This window comes from Stegodyphus dumicola, chromosome X1, assembly GCF_044657685.1.
Source record: "Stegodyphus dumicola isolate Sdum_Otavi_A_Nest chromosome X1, ASM4465768v1".
NCBI lineage: Eukaryota > Metazoa > Arthropoda > Arachnida > Araneae > Eresidae > Stegodyphus > Stegodyphus dumicola.
Genome location: NC_140780.1, coordinates 221,619,472 through 221,640,948, shown reverse-complemented (window position 1 = coordinate 221,640,948; position 21,477 = coordinate 221,619,472). Strand labels below are relative to the sequence as shown.

Below are 21,477 nucleotides of genomic sequence, written 5' to 3'. Positions count from 1 at the left end.
AGAACTGTGGAAAAGTCACTTCTGCGCAGGTGATAAGGTGGTGTGGTGTATTTAGTTATGGCAAAGCACACTAGGGCTATCTGCCTAAGGGGAGGGATGCCTTTGTGGAGGACTTTCTAAGGGACACTGGCTCGTATACACGTTACACATGGGGAAAACCACGAAAACGCCCATGCAGCCAGCCCGTTCGCGGGATTCGAACCTCGGACCGAACTACCAGTGTTTAGCTACTTTACCGCTCGGCCGATGGTGGGCGCAGGTGATAAGGAGGGAAGGAAAATTGGATGAAACGGGATTTGCGCCAAAAGACATACAAACCTATTCTTGATTACAATTCCAAAATGCTCCTATAACTTTGTACCTAGAATCTTTTCTTTCTAATAATGGCTCCCTAAATGCGTTTCAAGACACATTCAAGACGTATTTCAAGGTGCATTTATGTTTTCATGAAAATCTGGCCAGTTTAAATTAATCAGACGTAGTAAAGTTCATAATTTTTTATTTACCTTGTGTAATTAACTAACTTAAACTACCTTAACTACCGCATATTTTATTCAAAATTATGTTTTTTAGAGAAATGATTTTGACAAATAATGTTGAATCTTAAAACATGATTTCAAAATGTTTTCCAACTTTAGAATTCCTTATACTCTGTTTTTATTCTGTTCAAATGAACGCGATATGGAATCTTTCATATTATGTGGAAATTTTAATTTATTTATTTTATTATTTAGTGCGTTTATAATGTCAGGAATTAAAGCCTTTTAATCATCCCCATTGAAAAATAACTCTGAAAATTTTTGCAGAAAAAAATGAATGTGATTCTAACCCATGCTTAAACAATGGAACGTGCATCGATGCCGAAGCCGGATTTTATTGTGAATGCAGACATGGATGGAAAGGGAGGACATGTAATCTAAGTAAGCTTTGCAGTGTATATCGCTACTAAACTGTATGTTTTCAAGTAGATAATATGCAGTATGTATGATCCATGTTATTCAAAGTGTATATATGGATACAAAACAGTATTTTAATTGCATTTTGCGTCTAGAACACGGGCACTGCGATCAAACAACGTGTCAAAATGGAGGTACTTGTCGGGACTTGGGAGACACATTCCACTGCACTTGCACGGACAACTGGGTCGGACATGCTTGCCATATAGGTAAGTGCCCAACTTAAGTTAAAATATGTGATTATTACTTTCATCAAGCTTACTACATCCTTATAAATATCTATGCAAATCAGGGTGTTTAATGAAAATAGTTTTAATAGATTGTGTTTTTTCTCTGATATTTTTATATTGTAATATTATGATATATAACAATGTATGATATTTTCTCTGATATTTTTATATCAGCTGTGAACCCAAGCTGCAAATCTAATCCTTGCCAAAATGGCGCAACATGCGTGAACACAGAAAACGACTACTATTGCATATGCCATGAAGGATTTGAGGGCAAGCAGTGTCAAAACAGTAAGCAGTAACAATTTATTTAACTTCAAATGCTTTGAAATTATTAAATAAGGCAAAGTATAATGTGTTGATATGTACGATTTTCATTTTGAGCAGCAATACGTCCAACTCTCTTTTCTTTTAGTACCAGAGATCCTATTAGTCCCCAAACCTCACTTTTCTGTCTATATCACTTTTCAGTGTTGCCACCAAATGCTATCGCTATGTAGAAATAATATAGCTAATATAAAAAAAAAAGGTAACACAAATAAAAGGATGCTGTCACCAAATGTTATCGCTATTTTTAAAGAAAGAATACACCGAATATAAAAAAAAACAACGTGGCAACATTTAATATTTTATCAGGAATTCTAAAGATATCCGATATGAAATATCTTGAACTTCGACGCGCTAATTTTTTGTCATTTGTATAAGGTATTCAATTTTTCATTTGTATAAGGTATTCTTTGCATAAGGTATTCAATATTTCTTTTAAATTTAATGAGGAGTGAATCCAACGGCTAGTTATTTCAAAAGTGAAACGGACAAAAACAGCGATTCGACGCAAAAGTGCGGTTTTAGAATAATTGCCCTTTTGGGTTAAAAGATATTTGGCAACACTTAACATCCTTATCGGGAATTCTAAAAATACACTGTTTTTAAAACTTTTATTTTGCTGTTGAATTTTATCGGGTTTAATTGCGAAAAAAATGGTGTTTAATAATAAAGTTGAAAAGGCAATAAAAAAAAATAGTGTTAGCAGGAGTGAATTCAAGAGCAGACAGATAAACTGCGAACTTGACGAAAGGATAAAAAAATTTTTTAATCCCTTTGGCGCAATGTTAAAATCTGAATCATTTCAGATCTTTCTTTCATCTGTTCATCCTGGTCATGAAACAAAGAACGTGTGCCGTTGCTTTTCCTGTTTCATCCTGAGCTCGTAATAGTACGGACCCACTAGCTTTCCCCACCGATTCTGTCTTTCCCGTTTCATCCGCTCCTCGAAAAGACATTTTCTGATGTATCGACATCTACTTTCATCAATTAAAATAGTTTTGAAGAGTTGGACCTTATTGAATTGACCCGGTGTAATAATTTTCGATTTCTAATATTTATTGAATATTTCTTTTAGACAATACTTTCTAAGCAAATTAATGAACTGTAAGCACGTTCAAAATAGGTATATTTGAATCTAGCTATGATTTTGTTGCATATTTTTTAGTTTACGTACTTTAAAGCAACAAAACTAGTGTTCCACTGGTCTGAAAGAAAATAAAAATTTAACAGATGCGTAATTAAACTAATGTATATGTTTTATTAAAAGTGCAGTTAGTCTTTTTCAAACGCGATCATTCACGGTTCTAGAGGATTTTAGAGTTTTGGGGATGTGGTAGGCTTAGAAAGGTGATATTCTGTACTAAATTTATGTTCTTAAATATACCGATCTCTTTCAGAAGAGAGATTTTCACCACTATAATTATTTACTAATAGATTATGGAATTAATTTAATCTAGTGTCATTTAAAAAACGACTTTTTATCCTAAGAGAGATTTGACGGCAACGAAACTGAAATTTTTCTTCCAGAGTCAGCAGTCATTTAAGTTTATTTTTTCATATTTGGACTGTATATAACTAATATATGATCATACTCATTTAACACAGATTCAACACACACATAGCAGATCATTAAAAAATTAAAATTTTAAATGTTAATAAGTTCTCTAGTATCAAACATATTATTTATGAATGATGAATTTATGTAACATGAAATGCACTTAGAATTTGAACACGCATAATTCTAATTTTTACATATAATTACTAACACATATTCATATAAAATCACCTTATATGCGGTCAGGTCGTAAATTTAGGATCCCTTTTTTTCACGGGGGGGGGAGGCTGAAAAGGAGGGGATAGTCTTGCTCGGGGTCTTGAGAAAACGTGGGGGTCGTTTAAACATTTAACTTCTCTACATTCAGTTTTTATACAGAGGAAAATGCAAATTGAATTCTTCGAAGGAATGCAATTTTGTACAATGAAAATGTATTAGTGAACTATAAACTGTAAGGCAAATAACATCTTTTTTTAAAGTAGGAGTAGAAAGACAGATATTTGTTACATCAATGAATTTGTAGTAAATATTGAATTTTTCATTTTGAATGCTATGTTACATGAATGCGAAGTAGCTAAATATCTGAGAAAATAGTCTTAACTCAAATGGCTTTCAACCTTTTCACATCTAAGGACTGTTTTTCAATTACATTGTGATCGCTGCTTTTTGGTTAATTTTCTAATGACATATAAATATTAAATTGTTTTTAATTTGAGACTTATAGATAAAATAGCGCAAACTAGACTGCAGAAAATTCTTCAGAATGAAATTAATACTGAAAAATACATTTATCCTATTATCCAATTTTATCCTACAACAAATCTTTTAAAAAGTGTGGAATTAGCAGAGCACTAGTGGAAATAAGGATGACATTGTGTTTTAGAAAAGTGGCAAATCTAGTTACAGTGACAACCTAAGTGAAAATAACTATGATTTTAGCAACAGTGATGACGAATTTCTGGGATTCTAAGAAACGCTGATGTATTTGCTAATTTTTTAATGCAACAGTTCCGTTTTCATTGTATAAACTGTTTATCATTAAAATAGGTACTTAACTCTTTTCTGTCTAAGTATTTTTCCCAAGTTTTAACCTGATAAATCACTGCGCGTCTTACAGGCCAGGAAATTGAGGTATAGTATAAATCGCCCTTCATTTCGTATCAGTGCTGACGATTTCGATGAAAAAGGGTACCTTTTTAAAAACGAACTTCTTAACGAAGAAAAGCCGTTTTATGTACAGCATAATGTCTAAAAATACTGTCAAATTAAACAGTAATCTTGACTTTAATGCTTTTGTATGCATTTCTTGAATTGATTAGTAAATGTAAATTTGTAATTTAAAAAAAATGTATAATATTTTATTTCGTTACATGCTAGTTATCTATGTTATTGCTTCCTTTCTGGTATAGACTCCCCCCCCTCCCAGAAAAAAGCGTTTTGCTCCTCGATCGCAAAAATTTCTCGATTTTCCATTATTTAACCAGTGGAATTTCCTAGTTTTCCTCCCAATAAAATTACAACTCTGCTACAACAACTGAGTAAAATATTTGCAGCTATCTACACATAAATTGAATGTTTATTTAAAAATAAAATATTTCCTAATTTTTATATCCCTTTTCTAGTTTATATAAAATTTCAAAATTTAACTTTATCAGTTAATGAAATACTTGCAAGTAATATAATGGTTCTGCGAAATATATTCTTGACTCCAAACCCTTACTGCTAGGCATCAGCCCATCGCTTTTAGAATACATTATTAGTCCAAAGGGGCAATTTACCCAGAAGGATTATTAATTTCATTTTGGCATTTTGCGTTGAAAATATAAACGGCGAATCACTTTTCAAATTGTTGATACCAAATATTATCGCCCTGTGTATTATATTTAAAGAAATTAAATAATGAAGAGTCTGCATGAATGTATGTATGTTTTGATAAAACGACGGTACATAGAGCTATCAAAATTTGAATAACGTAATCTTCCATATAATATCGGCGTGTGGAAGCCCTAATTTGAATTTAAAATTTGTTTTAATATCGATTTCATATTTTATAACACTTCAGCGAATTTTTGATTAACAAACTCAGAAATTTCAAAGCGAGCAATGGCAACACTGTACGAAAAAAAAAAAAAAAAAAAAAAAAAAAAAAAAAAAAAAAAAAAAAAACATTTTATCTCCAGCGCGCGATATATATACCTGATATACTGATACTGAATGAGACCTAAAAACACTTTTCATTTAAAATATATCTCCCCTTATGATCCCTGATACAGCCGTTTACTTTCCCTTTCCGTAATTAATGTCAGTCTCTTGCTCTTGACCGCATTTGCAAAGCCACCATTCACATTATTACAAAATTTTAGAAGTACATATTAGTTAAGAAAAGGTACCTGTAGATATCTTTTCTAATTTAAAAACAGTGCTAACGTGATGTGCATTTACCACCATATTCTATCATGAACAACAGCATATTTTACATAATTACAAATAGGTATGATAAATTTTAGTACTGAATGTGCTTAAGCTTCCAAAAGACAAGAAAGCGATTTAAAACTCAAATTTAGGAATTTCTGGAACGAAATCTAATCCTAAATCATATAAAGGTCATTAGGTTTCATTAAAAATTTGCTTAATTGAAATAAGTTACTCACAAAACCCGCCCCCCCTTTTTTGCACTTTATAATACACTTCTTTATCCTTTTCTTAATTATGTTAGGAATGCAGGGTTCCCCCCTTTCATTAAGTTATAGAGTTTGACTTGCTTTGGTAGCATAAACTATTACCAAACTCCCAACAGACATGAAGCAAATTATCCTGTGTCTGAAGTTAACGACAAAGACTTGAGAAGGTTAAAATAACCTTTTTATTAAACCAGAACTTTAATGTTGGGATTTAATAAAACTGCGCTAACGGGACCAACCACCACTTTTGGCAATGCAACTTAAGTAACAATCAAGTTCAAAAATTAAACTAAGCCTAGTAGTCAAAGGCTACACAAATGATTTTAACTATAAGTTGGCTCAAAACTTCTTACCGGCTTAACAATGAAATGTCGGCAGCAATAACGCAAAGCCGAAAAATTACAATCTTATCAGAGCTGACGGAACCTAGTAATCTGGCCTCGAGAGTAAAAACCCGCTTTGTCTTACAATCCAAAATCCTCGACTTAAATACTGTCTAAATAATATGCATTCTGGTGGGTAAATGGAAAGGAGAAGTGATAATAAAGTCTGAAATTATAAATAACTGGTTAATGCCAAATAATAATAACCGCTCAATTATTCCCCACCAGAATTTAAGTAATCGCGACAAAAGTTCCTAACTACCTTGGTAAGATTTAAAATTCTAAACCTAACAATGAGCCAACTTTTACAAGCATGAAATTCCAATTCTAAGATTAAATTTAAATTTTACAGGAGGTTCCCGTCACTGGACAGTAAATTTATGACATCAAAAAACATTTCATTAGGATCTCATCTCTTTCCAGGCATCTAGAAGAGAAAATATCTTAGCAACTAATTTTTAAACATTTCCTACTATTAACTTGGCTTTTCGACTTTAAAACGTTTTACACTTTCATTCTCTCTATATTTTATTTTTCACTCCTACTCTGCAGCAATGAACTGTAGTGTAAGAGCGTGTGTCATTGTATTATTATTTGACTTCTACCTCCTGACTAAAATTTCTACATGTAACTGACGTTGACGTTTTTCACAGTATTGACAAATTTACGCTTAAAATTGTGACTTTTTATTTTTGCTGGTAATTAAAACATCATTTGTTTTCCTTCCTGCTGTTTCTTTAAATAGTAGTAAACGTCTTGGCTTTTTGTTTCTTTTATAAGTAAATACCTTCCATATTTGCCAAAGCATGATAATCACACTTATTCTGCTATGCTTACTTCCGAAGCATTTCTAATTGCCAAACATCTCTGCTTTTGTGGCAAACATTGCAAAAATAATCCAGTCTCTTCCACATTTAAATGTCTTTGTTATGTATGTTATATACACTGGTGTGCAAAAATTAAGGACGAGACGGTTTTTTCAATATAACTTTGTACAAAAGCTTTCCAAATCAACACATTTAATACCGTAAGATCCCCAATACTTAAGGACATGAGTAATGTAAGCAACACTTACTGAAAGAGAAATCAGAGTTACGTTAGACCCCAAGTGGCGGGTCGGTGTATTCCGAAGTACGGAAGTTATTGTATATAGAGAAAAATAAAGGGTTTTGTATACCCTTCGTCTGTATCCTGTCTACTTACCACAATTAGTGAACATAGCTTTAGTAAGCTCTCTGTTCCGAGTCAGGTCCTTGTATGTTCCCGAAGAAGGTTAGAAGGAACATTGAACCTGATAATGTAAGCAACACTTACTAAAAGAGAAATCAGAGGGATAAAAAGAAGCTTTATTGAAAAAGTAGCACGGAGCGCAATGCGACTGAAGGCCGAAACATCCCTGTGATGGGTGTCCAGCAAGAAACATCCGGTCTTTAATAGGGGATATGATCTCCCCTGACTGCTAGGCAGGTTTCACAGTGTCTGCCCATGCTGAGAATGAGGGTGTCAATGAGTTGTTGAGGCATTGCTGCCCATTCGTCTTGCAGCGCCAATCGAAGCTCCAGAATCGTTACTGGCGGTAAGGTACGAGCTGCCAAGCGTCTGCCTAGAAAATCCCATACATGCTCGATGGAATTGAGATCCGGAGATCGTGCCGGCCAATCCATACGTTCAATATCCTCACTCTCTAAGAGCTGTTCGGCAGCTACTGTGCGATGACATGGTGCATTGTCGTCCATGAAAAGGAACTGCGGACCCATAGCGCTTCTAAAAAGACGCACATATGGAAGAAGAATCTCGTTACAATAACGGGTCCCGTTCACTGAACCTGCGTCGAAGATGTGAAGGTCTGTACGACTACCAAGCATGATGCCTCCCCAAACGAGAACACCGCCACCTCCATACCTGTCCCTTTCAATGATGTTCGAGGGATGATTGCGGCTTCCCCGCTCTCTCCAGATGAGTATGCGATGAGAATCGCTACTCAGACTGAATCTGCTCTCATCTGTAAAGAGTACTCGTCCCCATTCATTGTCTCTCCAATTCCGGTGTTCCCGGCACCACAGAGAACGCCTTCTCCGATGGGCAGGCGTTAGAGGTACACACCGCACAGGGCGTCGTGCAAACAGACCACCACCGTGCAGTCTTCTGGCCACGGTAAAACGCGATATCGGTTGTCCAGTCGCCTGTGTCGTGTGTCTAGCGATTTCTCCCGCTGTCTGCCGCCTGTTTCTTCTGGCCTGTAAGGCAATATACCGGTCATCTGCGGGTGTGGTTCCTCGTGGACGACCACTACTAAACCCCCGGATAGCTGTTCCTGTAGTTTGAAATTGTCTCCAAAGTCGTGAAACGATGCTGTGAGCAATTCCGAACTCTGCAGCCACACTTGTCACACTGCGGCCTTCCTCCAACTTCCCAATGATTCGACCTCGGGTAAAAGCATCCAGATGTCGTCTAACAGATTGATTATTCGCCATTTCTCGCTGAGGCAGCAACTCGGTGTGATTTTAACTGCTATACGGCGTGCAATCTCTTTGCCAGAAATACTGATCTTACACCGACAACATGCTTTATACTACTCAGACATTCCCCCATTACGTCTACCTGCATATCTGCGCATGTGCTACCGTACATCACCTTATTTAATCTCCTGATTGGTCTTTCTGTCCGCTCTGCCTCTTCGTTCGGCTGATATGCTAATTTTTCGACTTCGTCCTTAATTTTTGCACACCAGTGTATATCCACCATTTACTTCCCATTCATGTCATTTGCGTAAAGCATGTTTTCTTAGATAGAAAATTATATGAAATATCATAGGGAAATATGAAGATTTTTTAAATACTTTGTTAAGCAGAAAATAGGCTTCGCTATTCGGGAAATTTGTGCATTTTCAGTGTTGCGTTAAAATATTCTAAATAGGGAAATTCCCAGAATAAATATTTGTTCACTTAGAGATCCGCCTGTATTGCAAGTGTGGTCTTTTGTATGTTATTACTACTGAATTATTTAAACTTTGTTAGTTTTGAGTTACTGAATTATTTAAACTTTGTTATCATTACGTTAAAGTCTCCTTTTATATCGTGTTATTACATATTCATTATTCTATTGTCTTTAGATATTGATGACTGTAAGCACAATCCTTGTTTCAATGGAGGTCACTGCATTGATGGCATAAATTGGTTCATGTGTGAATGTGCTCTTGGATTTACTGGGCCTGACTGCCGTATTAATATAAATGAATGTGCTTCTTCTCCTTGTGCGGAAGGATCTACTTGCGAGGACAGTATAAATGATTTTCGCTGTATATGTCCTCCAGGTAAAACTGGAAAACATTGCGAAATAGGTATGAATAATAAATGCTGTTTGAATTATTTTTTTAATCAGTTTATAATTACATTTGAAATTTGACTTGAACTGTACTTTGTTTTATAAACTATTTGTATTTCTTACTTTTTTTAATATGGCAACTTTTTAAATATTTTTTACTTTTTTTAATATGGTTGATGACTATATTATTCTAAAATAAAAACTGGAATTTTATTGAAAAAGCATGTTTAGTGTTAATGTTTAATTTTTCCATTAATTGAATGCAAAATAAATCATGATTTAGATCTAATTCAGAGATATGAGAGGAAATATAATTGGTAAAATAGAAGTTGTGATATTTATGTATAATGTTAGGCAAATATTTAAAATAAGTGTTAGTGTAATACTTGAAAAATATGAACATTCCGATTATCAAATAACTATGATATTCTATGTTCTAGATACACAAAAAAATTGTGAGTTTCAAGGTATCAAACAGATGGAAGGCAGTGAATGGGAATTTGAATGTAACACCTGCATCTGTCAAGAAGGGAAAGTTATCTGCTCTAGGGTAAATGAAATATTTATCTGTATGGTAGAGTTTTAATACACACTTAGATAAAATAATAGACACAAGAGATGCATTCAAACTTTTGTGAATGATAAAAGTTTAAAGTTATGAATTCTAAGAAAATAAATGATACAGCATCTTTTCTTTAATAAAAAATTAATTTGTACATATTCTCCCCAATTAATTTAAAATATATGAATATCATTGTATTTGTTATTTTTACAGTCGATGGTTGACGTTATCTATTGAGTTAAATAGATGAAAAGATTTATGAAATGAAGTTTGTAAGCATAATATGAGACATGTAGAAATCTTCCAGGAAAATAATTTTCCAGGTGAATCCCAGTTCTGGATAGCTTAAAAAAACTGGGGGATTTTCTCTTTTTATGGCATAAGATTTCTTCTATTCTAGTCTGACTTTTGTCATAAATATCTGTGGTTAATTTTCTTGAAAATATATTACTGCTATCTTTGATTTGTGTATTCATTATAAGTTTGTGCCACGGTGAACTTTAGAAAAACCGCTTATTCCCCAAATTGAACCGGTGTCTATTTTGTAGACGGTAAATAATCAATGAACATGAATTGTAACAACATTTAGACCAGAAAAATTATGGACCACTGGCTATATGCTGTAAAGAGGATTGGGTTGTTTAATTTTATCAATACCTTCGGTTTCTTTCGTCAGGTTGTAAAAACAGATTTCAAGTTTTTGAGACATTTCTGAACACTCATCCATTTTATTATCTTTGCCTGTAATAAGTAACAGTAAAATGGAAGAATGTGCCACCTTGTTCTTTAATTGGCAATTCAGTGAGAATTTCTCATCTTTTACAGTATTCTTTTGCAATTTTCTGACTTTTTTTTTTTTTTTTTTTTAAGGTTTCGTGGAATAGTTTTTATCTCAAAACCAATTATCCGCAATCAAGGTTTATCAGAATTGTGTAATGGATATCAAATGGCTTATGATAGCATAAATTAATATTAATTTTAAATAACTGATTAAACTACTTGATGTAATAAATTTCCATTTCTCACGTTTAAAATATTTCAAATCACTCAGTAGAAATATGTGTATGCTATATTTGGCTTGACAGGAAAAGAATGATCACAGAATTTTGAGAATTGTGAGAAGTTGCTAGGTATCCTATACCTTCGTGTCATAATTTCAGGAAATGAATTCACTGTTTGATTTAGGATCCCAAAGAATATGGTTTTTCAATTAAACTGCAATAGATTTCGTCTATTTCCAAGGGAAAGTGTTCTAAGCAAATCACAATGAATCTTTCTGTGGAATGACTCTGCGTGCGTCCGCACAGGTTAAAATATATCTTGCGTAAGCTTTTTAAAGATGAATTTATTTAGAGAAAATGTTTTTGTTAATTATTATAAAACTGCAGTTTCTCCTTATTTTCAAAAATTCGCTTTTAATAGAAGATAACTAATAGGAGATGAATAATTTGGAAACGCCACTTATAAAAATTCTGAGCAAGTTTGTAATTAATAAAAGCGAAAGAGAGAATAGCAACAATGACACTGAGATTGCTTTTAAAAGGAAGGCTATCATTTATGGTAGTAAGCAGGTTTTTCTAAAAGCTCTACACCACTGTTTTATGCTCCTCGCAGATGACACATTCCATTTGTAGTGCTATTAATTTGGCAACTGCATTTTACTCAACAACTGTTATTTGACAACGTATCTAAGTTTTATACGGGTTGGCTTATTTATGAACGACTTATCGCTATTTTTGTGATTTTTCCTTAATTTCGGAAAACTAGTGTATTTTAAAATGCCTTACTTCCATGTCTTCCGCCAATAGTTTGAAGAAAAAGACAAATCTGTAATTTGTTATTGATGATGGATTAACCATTTACTAAGCTTGAGCAACTGAAAAAAGATGCGCTCACGTCGCAAGTAGATGCAAAAGCCACTGTGAGTATATCACTCTAGAATAAATGATAAGTTAAGTTGTTTCATTTCTTTTCTCAAAACAGCGCAATTTTGGATTTATTCCTTTCTTCAAACTAAGAACTCTTTCAAGACGAAGCAATTCTGAATGCCATGCAAACCTTTTGACGATATCAGTCGTACCAAATTTTTTTTGCTCATTATCTGTCATAAGCTTGCGGCTACTATGTTTTTGAGACGCAAGAATAAAGCACAGAAAATTAGCCTCATGTTGAACAAGAAATTCTAAACGTATACAAATTATGGTAAATTAAGGATGTTTCTTACGCCAAAATAAGATAGCTTATGATATGGTGTTGCCAAATGGTATGTTAAAAGGGTATGTGCGAAGATTTTACATTTTCATATATATTAATGACATTAGCGGTACTGAAATGTAATGAATGCACTTCTAAAGACAAAAGGGAATAACAAGATTAAAAAATCATACAAGATTAAATCAGTAGTTTTGGGATATAAAATTAATTAGACATAATGATAAATAACGGCAAGCGTAAAAGAATTTGCCACATGTCATTCATTTGTTCTTACTTGCCTATAGCATTATGTTTTTGATAGTCTACTATCTAAAATTTTCGAAATTTTGATATTATGTGTTTCTATTCTAACTATTATATTCATTTCGTAGGTTTCGTGTGAGAAAAAGACGTGTGAACATCGAATGAACTTTGAAGATTATAGTAAACAATGTCCTCGTGGAGAGTTATGTGTTCCTCAGTTTTCGTATCCATGTTTGTCTACTCCATGTGAAGTTTCCAGATTTTGTCTGTCTCATACGAATACTCATCTTTATTTAAAGGATCATATGCCAACACACTGCAAACCAAATGATGCTACTCCTGGAAATAATTGTGCCAAATTATCTTTAGCATTTTCCGATAACATTCTATTCTTGGTGAGTGGTGCTGTCTGATAAATTTAGTTCGAAGATGTTACTGTAATTATACGAGATTATTTAATTTTACGTTTTATTATTTAATTTTAACGTTTAATCATAGTGCTGAAACTATCCCTGATATTAACTAAATGACGCGCCAAATTGTTAAGGCAAAGATCTATAATCTATTAATGAAACATTTTTGAGCTCATTACTTTAACAAGCATGAGTTAAAACTGCAGTCTGAACTGCCTTAAGAACTTATTATTTTTTCTTCCCAGAGCTTGTAAATATATGCAGCTTGTAGCGCATTCCTTTTTTTAATGAATATTCTGCATTTTATTCAAGATGCAACAAGTATTTTAAGTTTATATTGTTAATGTATACCTTTTAGAAATAATAATAGAGCTGCATTAAAAATTACATGAAGATTATTGTTGATTTATTGATCATTAACTACAGTTTAAAAATTACATTTATGCATTTTTTTATTATTTTATTATTAATAAATGGAAGCAGTAACTAAAATACACATTACAGGCTTTATGACATAGATCTAAATTGCTACTTTCGATTAAGTAAAATGTTTCAAAGTGCTTTGACAGGAAATTAAAAAATAGCGTAAAAGGATTAAACTATTTGCCGATAAGATTTTAAAATATGAGACCGTCATTAATTTTAAATACTGCCGGTTAACAAAATAAATAATCCTGTAGTATTGAGCTATGGTATTTTAAACCGGAGGGAAGTCGGTTATTCAATTATTATTATTTAACTAATAAGATTTACAATCAAAGCTTTCTTTTGGATTTCATTTCTCAACAAAAGGCAGTCTATTAGATACCTGACACTGGCACAAGGCATGTTTATTTTTCGAGACATTTTTATTATTTAGTGTTTAATTTGAACTGATTTTGCACCATCAGCTTATTTGTACAAGATTGTGATAGTGATATGATAGCAACAAATATATATAATAGAAAAATTATGTCTGCATTATAAAAATATATATTAATCAAAATTTCTTAAAATATCTATAAGGTTTAAATGTTAAAATACTAAAACATACGAAAAATTTTCTTCTCACTGTAGTAATTTTCTAAATTTTCAAAATATCTCGCACAACAGTCATCGAAATTACATTTAATCAAGTTTTAAAGTTTTCATTCTAATTCAGCGTGTTTAGTAGGCAACATTATTTAAAATGTTATTCAACACTTTTTTTTTTTAAATTTGTTTCATTTTAAGCTATTATTATTTTATAATATATATATATATGTATACACAAAGCCTGCTCGAATCCCTTACCTTAGTTGCTAGAGATTCCGCAATACAGAATGTTCTTCCTGCAATGCATAATATAGTGCCGTGAATATATATATATAAACTTAAAGCGTCTAAATAAATTGGAATAAAAGCAAAGCAATTCCTCTATAATACAGAGTGTTTATAAAGTCCCGGACCCATTTTGATGTTTAATAAATCATAAAATAATGAAGATATAAACAAACTTATGGCATTTATTGATAGAATAACTTATATTTTTTCCTTTTCAGGTTTGAATATCTTTACTTTTGCAAATATCGTCTGCGCGTGTGGTTAATTTCAGATAATTTCATTTTCCAGTCTAAATATCTGTACTTTTATAAATATCGTCTGCTTATTAATTGCATTTTCTCTCTTTTGTTTTTGGCAACTATTGCAATGTTATGTGTACTTTTGATGTGTTTGTTCTAGTACTTTTGTATGTGATGTTTTATTCGACCGGATATTAAGGAGAATGCATACACCACAAGCGAAAGCACAGATTGTATGGTGGTTCATAGAAACGAAATCTATAATGCAAACACAGAGAAATTGCAGAAGAATTTACCAAAAAGATCCTGCATCCAAAAGCAGGATCTTGCGGTGGAAAAAGAATTTTCTAGAAAATGGAAGTATCGCAGATAAGAAACGTTCTGGACGTTCCTGCACAAGTGATTTTGATGTTGAGCGTGTCAGAGAGACATTTTTACACAATCCTAGAAGATCTGTGAGATCAGCAGCAAGAGAATTGGATATGCCAATTTTGACGGTGTGCAAAGTTATTAAGAAAAAATTAAGACTGCATGCATACAAAGTTCAAATTGTTCAAGTTTTGGAACCGAACGATAGGCCTAGGAGGATGGACTTTGCAACAGATATGCTAAGGAGGATAGAAGATGATGCTGAATTTCTGAAGCGCGTAATGTTCTCCGATGAAGCATCCTTTCATCTTTCTGGCATTGTTAATCGCCATAAGTTGCGCGTATGGGGATCTGAAAACCCCCATGAATACCGTGAGGCACAAAGGGATTCCCCAAAGGTTAATGTGTGGTGGTGTGGAATAATGCACGACCGAGTCATTGGGCCTTTCTTTTTTACAGAAAAGACGGTCTCATCAGTCGTATACTTAGACATGTTGGAAAACTTCGTATTTCCACAACTAGAAGAGCTTCAGCCACATGTCTTTTTGCAACAAAATGGGGCACCACCTCATTGGGTTATCATCGTTCATAGTTCTTTGAATGACCATTTTACAGGAAGATGGATTGGGCGAGGAGGTCCAATTCCTTGGCCACCCAGATCACCTGATATAATGCCGCTGGACTTTTTCCTTTGGGGATTTGTAAAGAACAACGTTTACAGGAGGAGAGTGTCGAACATTGATGACCTAAAAGCCAGAATTACAACCGCAATAGCCTCTGTGGATGCCGACATACTTGCCGGTACCTGGCATGAAATTGAATATCGACTTGATATTCTCCGTGCGATTAAGGGGGCACACGTGGAAGTTCATTGACAAGGGTCATGAAACGTTTTGAGTCTATCTAACCATTTATGTTATTAATTTTAATCTATTCTTATTATTTTATGAGTTATTAAACATCAAAATGGGTCCGGGACTTTACAAACACCCTGTATAATAATTGCAACCATGTATAATGGGTTTTTCTTTATATGTATATAATACAGATGGAATGCGTCATTGCGTTGTAGAAGGATGGAACTTGGAGACAAAAGTAATTGTGGATTCAACCCACAATTTATTTCTCGAAAACTCTTTAGATGCATATTATGATTCACATATTATCATCGACGCAATCTGCACCCCACATTTTTGGAAGTTTAGTACATCTTAATATATACAATGAATAATAGAGAGAGAGACAAGTGATGACATCCTAACACAAAGCAAGCAAAGCAGGAAAGGTGTCGACGCATTGAGAAGCGTGGAAGAGTATCAAAAAGTTTTGGTTCTCAATTGAAATCTTATTCAGTGATTGAATTAAAGGTATTTGCAGTGTTAAAATCGTATGATGCGGATTAATTTTGAAATGACGCAATTTAGATTAATATATTGTGAATAATTACTATTTTAAGGATAGAAACATATACTATATTACTATTTTTAGGATAGAAAGGGTAAATACACAAATTAAAATGAAGGATAAAAGTGGCTATATTTTCCTTTTAGTCAAGTCAGAAGTTTGCTTTATATTCTTTTATCGTACACACACACATATAATTATATATATAATGGAATAAGACAGCAACCGCCAAATTGAAGTGTCCTGGCAGTCCAGGGTAAAATTGAGAGCTTCACACAAATGTTGAATTGGATTATTTATTCATTTTCGATGCATATGTTGGAAAAAAATATATTCATTTTTACATCGATAACCTCATGCATACCAAGCTTTAATCTTTTTTAGGGCCAGTTTATAACACATTAGCTCATTACGATGAGTTTTATAGCTTTGGAGTAATATGTTTTTATAATGCAGGCATTATAAAAACTTCGATGGCTTAATGTGTAAGGTAGTTTCCAGTTCATAATACCTAATCATAAAAATTCCTTTTTAATGAAAGCCAGAGATGACTAAATGGAATCAGCTTATTTTTAGAAACTGTTAAGTGCAGATTGCGTATTTAGTTTTTTGACTTGCTTACAGTGCTGATCAGATAAGTTTTGTAGTTATAATAGCAGAGAGTACATTCTTATGTAATTTTCTTACCAAACAAATGTACATTTGACTCTAAGGTTCCTGAGTATGTTTTAAGACTTAAATAAACTTTTATACTTTTATTGAAAATGAACTAGTAAAATGACTAAATATTTGAGAAAACGATAGTTCAGAAAATTTTAGTTATTGGGGTTTATAAATTATAAGGAATACTGTTATAAATTATTCATCTGAAAGTTATCATTTCTGTAATATTTTATGAATAAATACATTTTGTAATATTTTCAATAATTTCTTTTTCCAGTTACGCCATTTTTGTGTGCGAATAATTTGTAATAAATTTAATGTTTAGAAATATTTTATTTCCTTAAGAAAATGAGTGCTTCTTTGTGAAAAATATGGACACCTATCACAACCCGAAACTCTCAGTATTTTTAGGATAATAATTTATACAGTTACTGCGTAAGAAAAACGGTTGCTGTGTAAAACAAATGTGTAATATTATACATATGACGAAATATGCTTTAAAATCTATATGTATAAACTGCAGCATATTAAACATTAATAAAAATTTTAAATTTTCTTTGTTCAACAGCTTCATTCTACTGATGGGATATGTTTAGAGATACAGGAGTTAATATGGTCCCTTGATTTAAATATTCCTGTATTTGCGCAGTGTGCATTCCAGAAGAATGTAGCTCACATTGTTGAAGTTACAGTCGTAAGTCCTAAAATTTTCATTCTATGTGAACGTGTTTAATAGAAAGCATTATTAAAAATGTTCTTTTTTTTTTTTTTTTTTTTTTTTTTTGCAATTTATTTATGTGTAATTAAGCTACAATTTAAAAACTTTTTTATCAGTTAAAAGAGAATTTATGTTGTGGTAGAGAACTTACTGTCTGCTTATTATGCAATCTTTAAATATGGTCACGCTTTTAGTCTAAAATTATGCACTTATTTATCAGTTTTCAAAATTAATGAATATGTGAAATTTATACTGTAATGTATTTGCAGTAATTTACAAAACAGACAATCTTCTTAGTAGAACATAAATTTTATTTCTAGTTCACGGTGATAGACAAATTTTATACAATTCTTTAGTGGCAAAATTTTCTTATACTCCTAGCTGTAAAAATCTTCAGAATCTAATCTTTTAAAACAATATCTCACGTTGCTGAGTAACGGTTTAATACAAATATGGCGTTGCCACTTCAACAATAATTATATTTATTTATTAAATAACAAGATATTACAACCTCTCCCCCCTCCAGATAAACTTTAATTTATATTTTTATAATTTAAAGTTTACGGTTTTTTTTTTTTTTTTTTTCAAAACAACAATATCAGCACAATACAGAATTGAAATACAAGATATAACATAATAACATACACTGAGGAAGAGAGGAAGGAACAAAATATTTTTTTATCTATATAGAGAAACAAATTATTTAATCAGGCCAGGGTGTACGACTTAATGCGTCTACATTTTTATGGTTTTTACCACTTCGATGAACGATCGTGTAATTGTAGGGTTGTAGTACTAGTGCCCATCTCATAAGTCGTGGATTTAGACTCACATTATTTTGAGCCAAACTAAGGGATTATTATCGGTCGTGATGAGGAATTTAGTATGCCCGTCTAAATAACATTGAAGTTTCTTGACAGCAAATATTATGGCGGCGCATTCCTTTTCTGTGGTAGAGTACTTTTTTTCAGTTTCTGTAAACTTCTTACTGAGGTATAATACGGGATGTTCATTGTCTCGTTCATCTTTTTGAGCTAAAATGACACCCATACCAGAGTTTGAAGTATCAGTTTGCAAAATAAACTCTTTATTGAAATCAGGTGCATGTAGTATAGGCCTTTGAGACAGTTTCTCCTTTAGCTCTTCAAATGCTTTTGTGCACTCTTCTGTCCAATTTATTTTCCCTTTCTTTAAGTTTCCTTTCAAAGTTTCTGTTAAAGGTGCTGCGATAGATGAGAACATGGGAATGTAATGATTATAATATCCCGCTAATCCTAAAAATGCTCTGACTTGACTTTTTGTGGATGGTACTGGAAAATCAAGAATAGCTTTTACTTTCACTTCACTTGGCATTCTTATACCACGACCTACAATATGTCCTAGATATTTTACTCTATCTTGAGCAAATTTACATTTTATTGGTTTAATAGTTAAACCAGCGTCCTTTATTTTGGACAAAACGGCTTTCAGGTGACTTAGGATGTTCTTCCCAGGTGTTTGAAAAGATTGCCACGTCATCTAAATATGGAACAGCAAAGTTTTCACAACCGTGAAGGATTTCGGCCATCATTTTACTAAATGAAAATGGTGCATTTTTAAGTCCAAAAGGTATCCGTAGAGGTCTAAATGTGCCAAAACTTGTAACAAAAGTGGCTAATCTTTGAGCATTAGGTGTTAAAGGTATTTGCCAGTATCCCTTTGTTAAATCCAAAAGAGTTATATATTTTGCGCCTGCTACCGTTTCTACTCGTTGTTCGATGTTAGGCAAGGGGAAGAATTGTGTTTTAGTCAATTTATTCAATTTTCTATAGTCAATACAAGGTCTTGGATCCCTCCCTGCTACTTCTACTAAAATCATAGGAGAAGTGTAATCTGAATCTCCTATTTCAATTATTTTATGCTGAAGCATTTTATCGATTTCTGTTTTTAATATATTCGTTTGTCTAGGAGACATTCTGTATGGTTTACAGTGGATTGGGGTGTTTTCTGTCAATTGAATATCATGCGTTATTAAATGAGTTTTTCCAGGTTTATTAGAAAAGATTTTTGAAAACTTCAGCAACATATCATGCAATTCTTGAATCTGTTGTTCATTTAGCTTATCACTTAAGGAACTGTTTTCTTTAATGTTCTCAAAATCGAACAATGTTGGTTCAGAATCAATTGTTGGGAAATTTTCCTCCATATCATCAATTTCAGATTGATCTTCTGTAATCATAAGGTTAACCGATTCTGCTCGTCTATGATAAGGTTTTAGCATGTTAACATGGTAGACTTAGTTAAAGTCATTTTTTCCTTCGAAACTCACAACACCTTCCCAGGACCTTTTCATTCAACTGCTAGTCTGTTTGGTTTATTCGTTGATACAACTAATACTAAATCTCCTTCAGAGAATTCTCTTTTGATAGCTTTACGATCGTACCACACTTTTCTTTTGGTTTGCATTTCCAGCATTTTATCTGTAGCCAGCTCTTTGCATCTTTTTAACCGATTTATCAATTGAAAAACGTATTCAACAACATTATTTCCTTCGTCTTCAGGATTCATCCATTGTTCATATAATAATGTTACAGGTGTTCTAAGATTTCGACCATATACTAATTCTGCAGGTGTAAATCCCGTACTCTCGTGCGTTATTGTTCTTAAAGCAAATAGAGCTGCAGGAACTTGCTTCTCCCATTCAGGGGCTGCTTCGATACATAAAACTTTTAAAATTCGTTTCATTGTTCGGTGAAATCTTTCAACAGGGTTGCTCTGCGGATGGTGTACGGAGCTTCTAGTTACTTTTATTCCAAATTTTTCTGCAAATTCAATGGCTAGACTGCTCATAAAGGAGGTACCTTGATCAGTTTGTATTTCTTTCCGGAAACCCATTCTACTAAATATTTGTAACATGGCTTCAATTACTGACGTTGTGCCAATATTAGGAACAGGTACAGCATCCGGATATTTTGAAGCTACACAAATAGCTGTAATTAAATATCTGTTGCCATTCGGTGTTATTGGTAAAGGACCGCATGCGTCAAAGTTAATTTTCGAAAATACTTCTGCAATAATTGGTACCAAAGTCAAAGGTGCTTTGGCTTTATCATTAGATTTTCCCACTCTTTGACATGGATCGCATGTTTTAACATACTCTTCGATTTCTTTATAGCAATTAGGCCAGTAAAAGTACCTTGTTAATCTATCTTTAGTTTTGACGACGCCTAAATGTCCAGATGTGCTATCATGACATAATGACTTTATTTGATCCCTATATTTTTCAGGAATAACAATTAATTCCCTTTCATTTCCATTTTTATCTATTTTCCTTTTCACCAACAATCCGTTTTCTTTTACTTTGAAATCATTTGTCTTGCTGGAGTTTTCATTTTTAGCTTCATTAAGCAATGACGCTAGATCTCTGCTTTGATGCTGAGATTCAATTAATTCCTTTGAATTAACATTAATCACTTTCTTAAGTTCCTTGTCTTCCTTATCAGCTTGAGGTAAAATATCTTCGTCAGTTTCAATAAACTTCAGTTCTTCGAGTTTCTCCATTTCAATTTCTCTGCTTCGATCATCTTCATGAGATCTTTTTACTTAAGATCGTGTCAAAACCGCATTTATTTTTTCTAAATTTAAGAATGATTTATTTTTGAACAATTGTGCAGTTTTGTTACCCAATACATATCTTCCGGGATCATTTGTAACAACAGCTGCCTTTGTCTTTATATGACCAAGTTTGCAATTAATTTCAACTTCTGCTAACGGTAGACACACTAAATGGTCATTTAAAAGATATTGTACCCAGACATGTTCTCCAGTCATTTTTGCATTATCAATGTATTTTCGAGAAATAACATCAACAGTGGCTCCTGTGTCTCGAAGAATTGGCATTTCATACCCATTCAC

At 33.0% G+C, this 21,477-nt stretch overlaps 1 protein-coding gene across 2 annotated transcripts in view; it reads left to right on the top strand.

Annotated features, from left to right (window-relative positions):
- Positions 1-21,477, top strand: part of LOC118190621 (protein jagged-1b-like) — a 141,740-nt gene that overhangs the window by 101,050 nt on the left and 19,213 nt on the right. For both annotated transcript variants that reach the window (XM_085808565.1, XM_085808566.1), the window contains exons 13-19: positions 807-920; positions 1,052-1,165; positions 1,361-1,477; positions 9,245-9,472; positions 9,897-10,006; positions 12,604-12,870; positions 17,434-17,559. In XM_085808565.1, the coding sequence (XP_085664691.1) occupies positions 807-920; positions 1,052-1,165; positions 1,361-1,477; positions 9,245-9,472; positions 9,897-10,006; positions 12,604-12,870; positions 17,434-17,559 (1,076 nt within the window). The remainder of the gene's footprint in view (positions 1-806; positions 921-1,051; positions 1,166-1,360; positions 1,478-9,244; positions 9,473-9,896; positions 10,007-12,603; positions 12,871-17,433; positions 17,560-21,477) is intronic.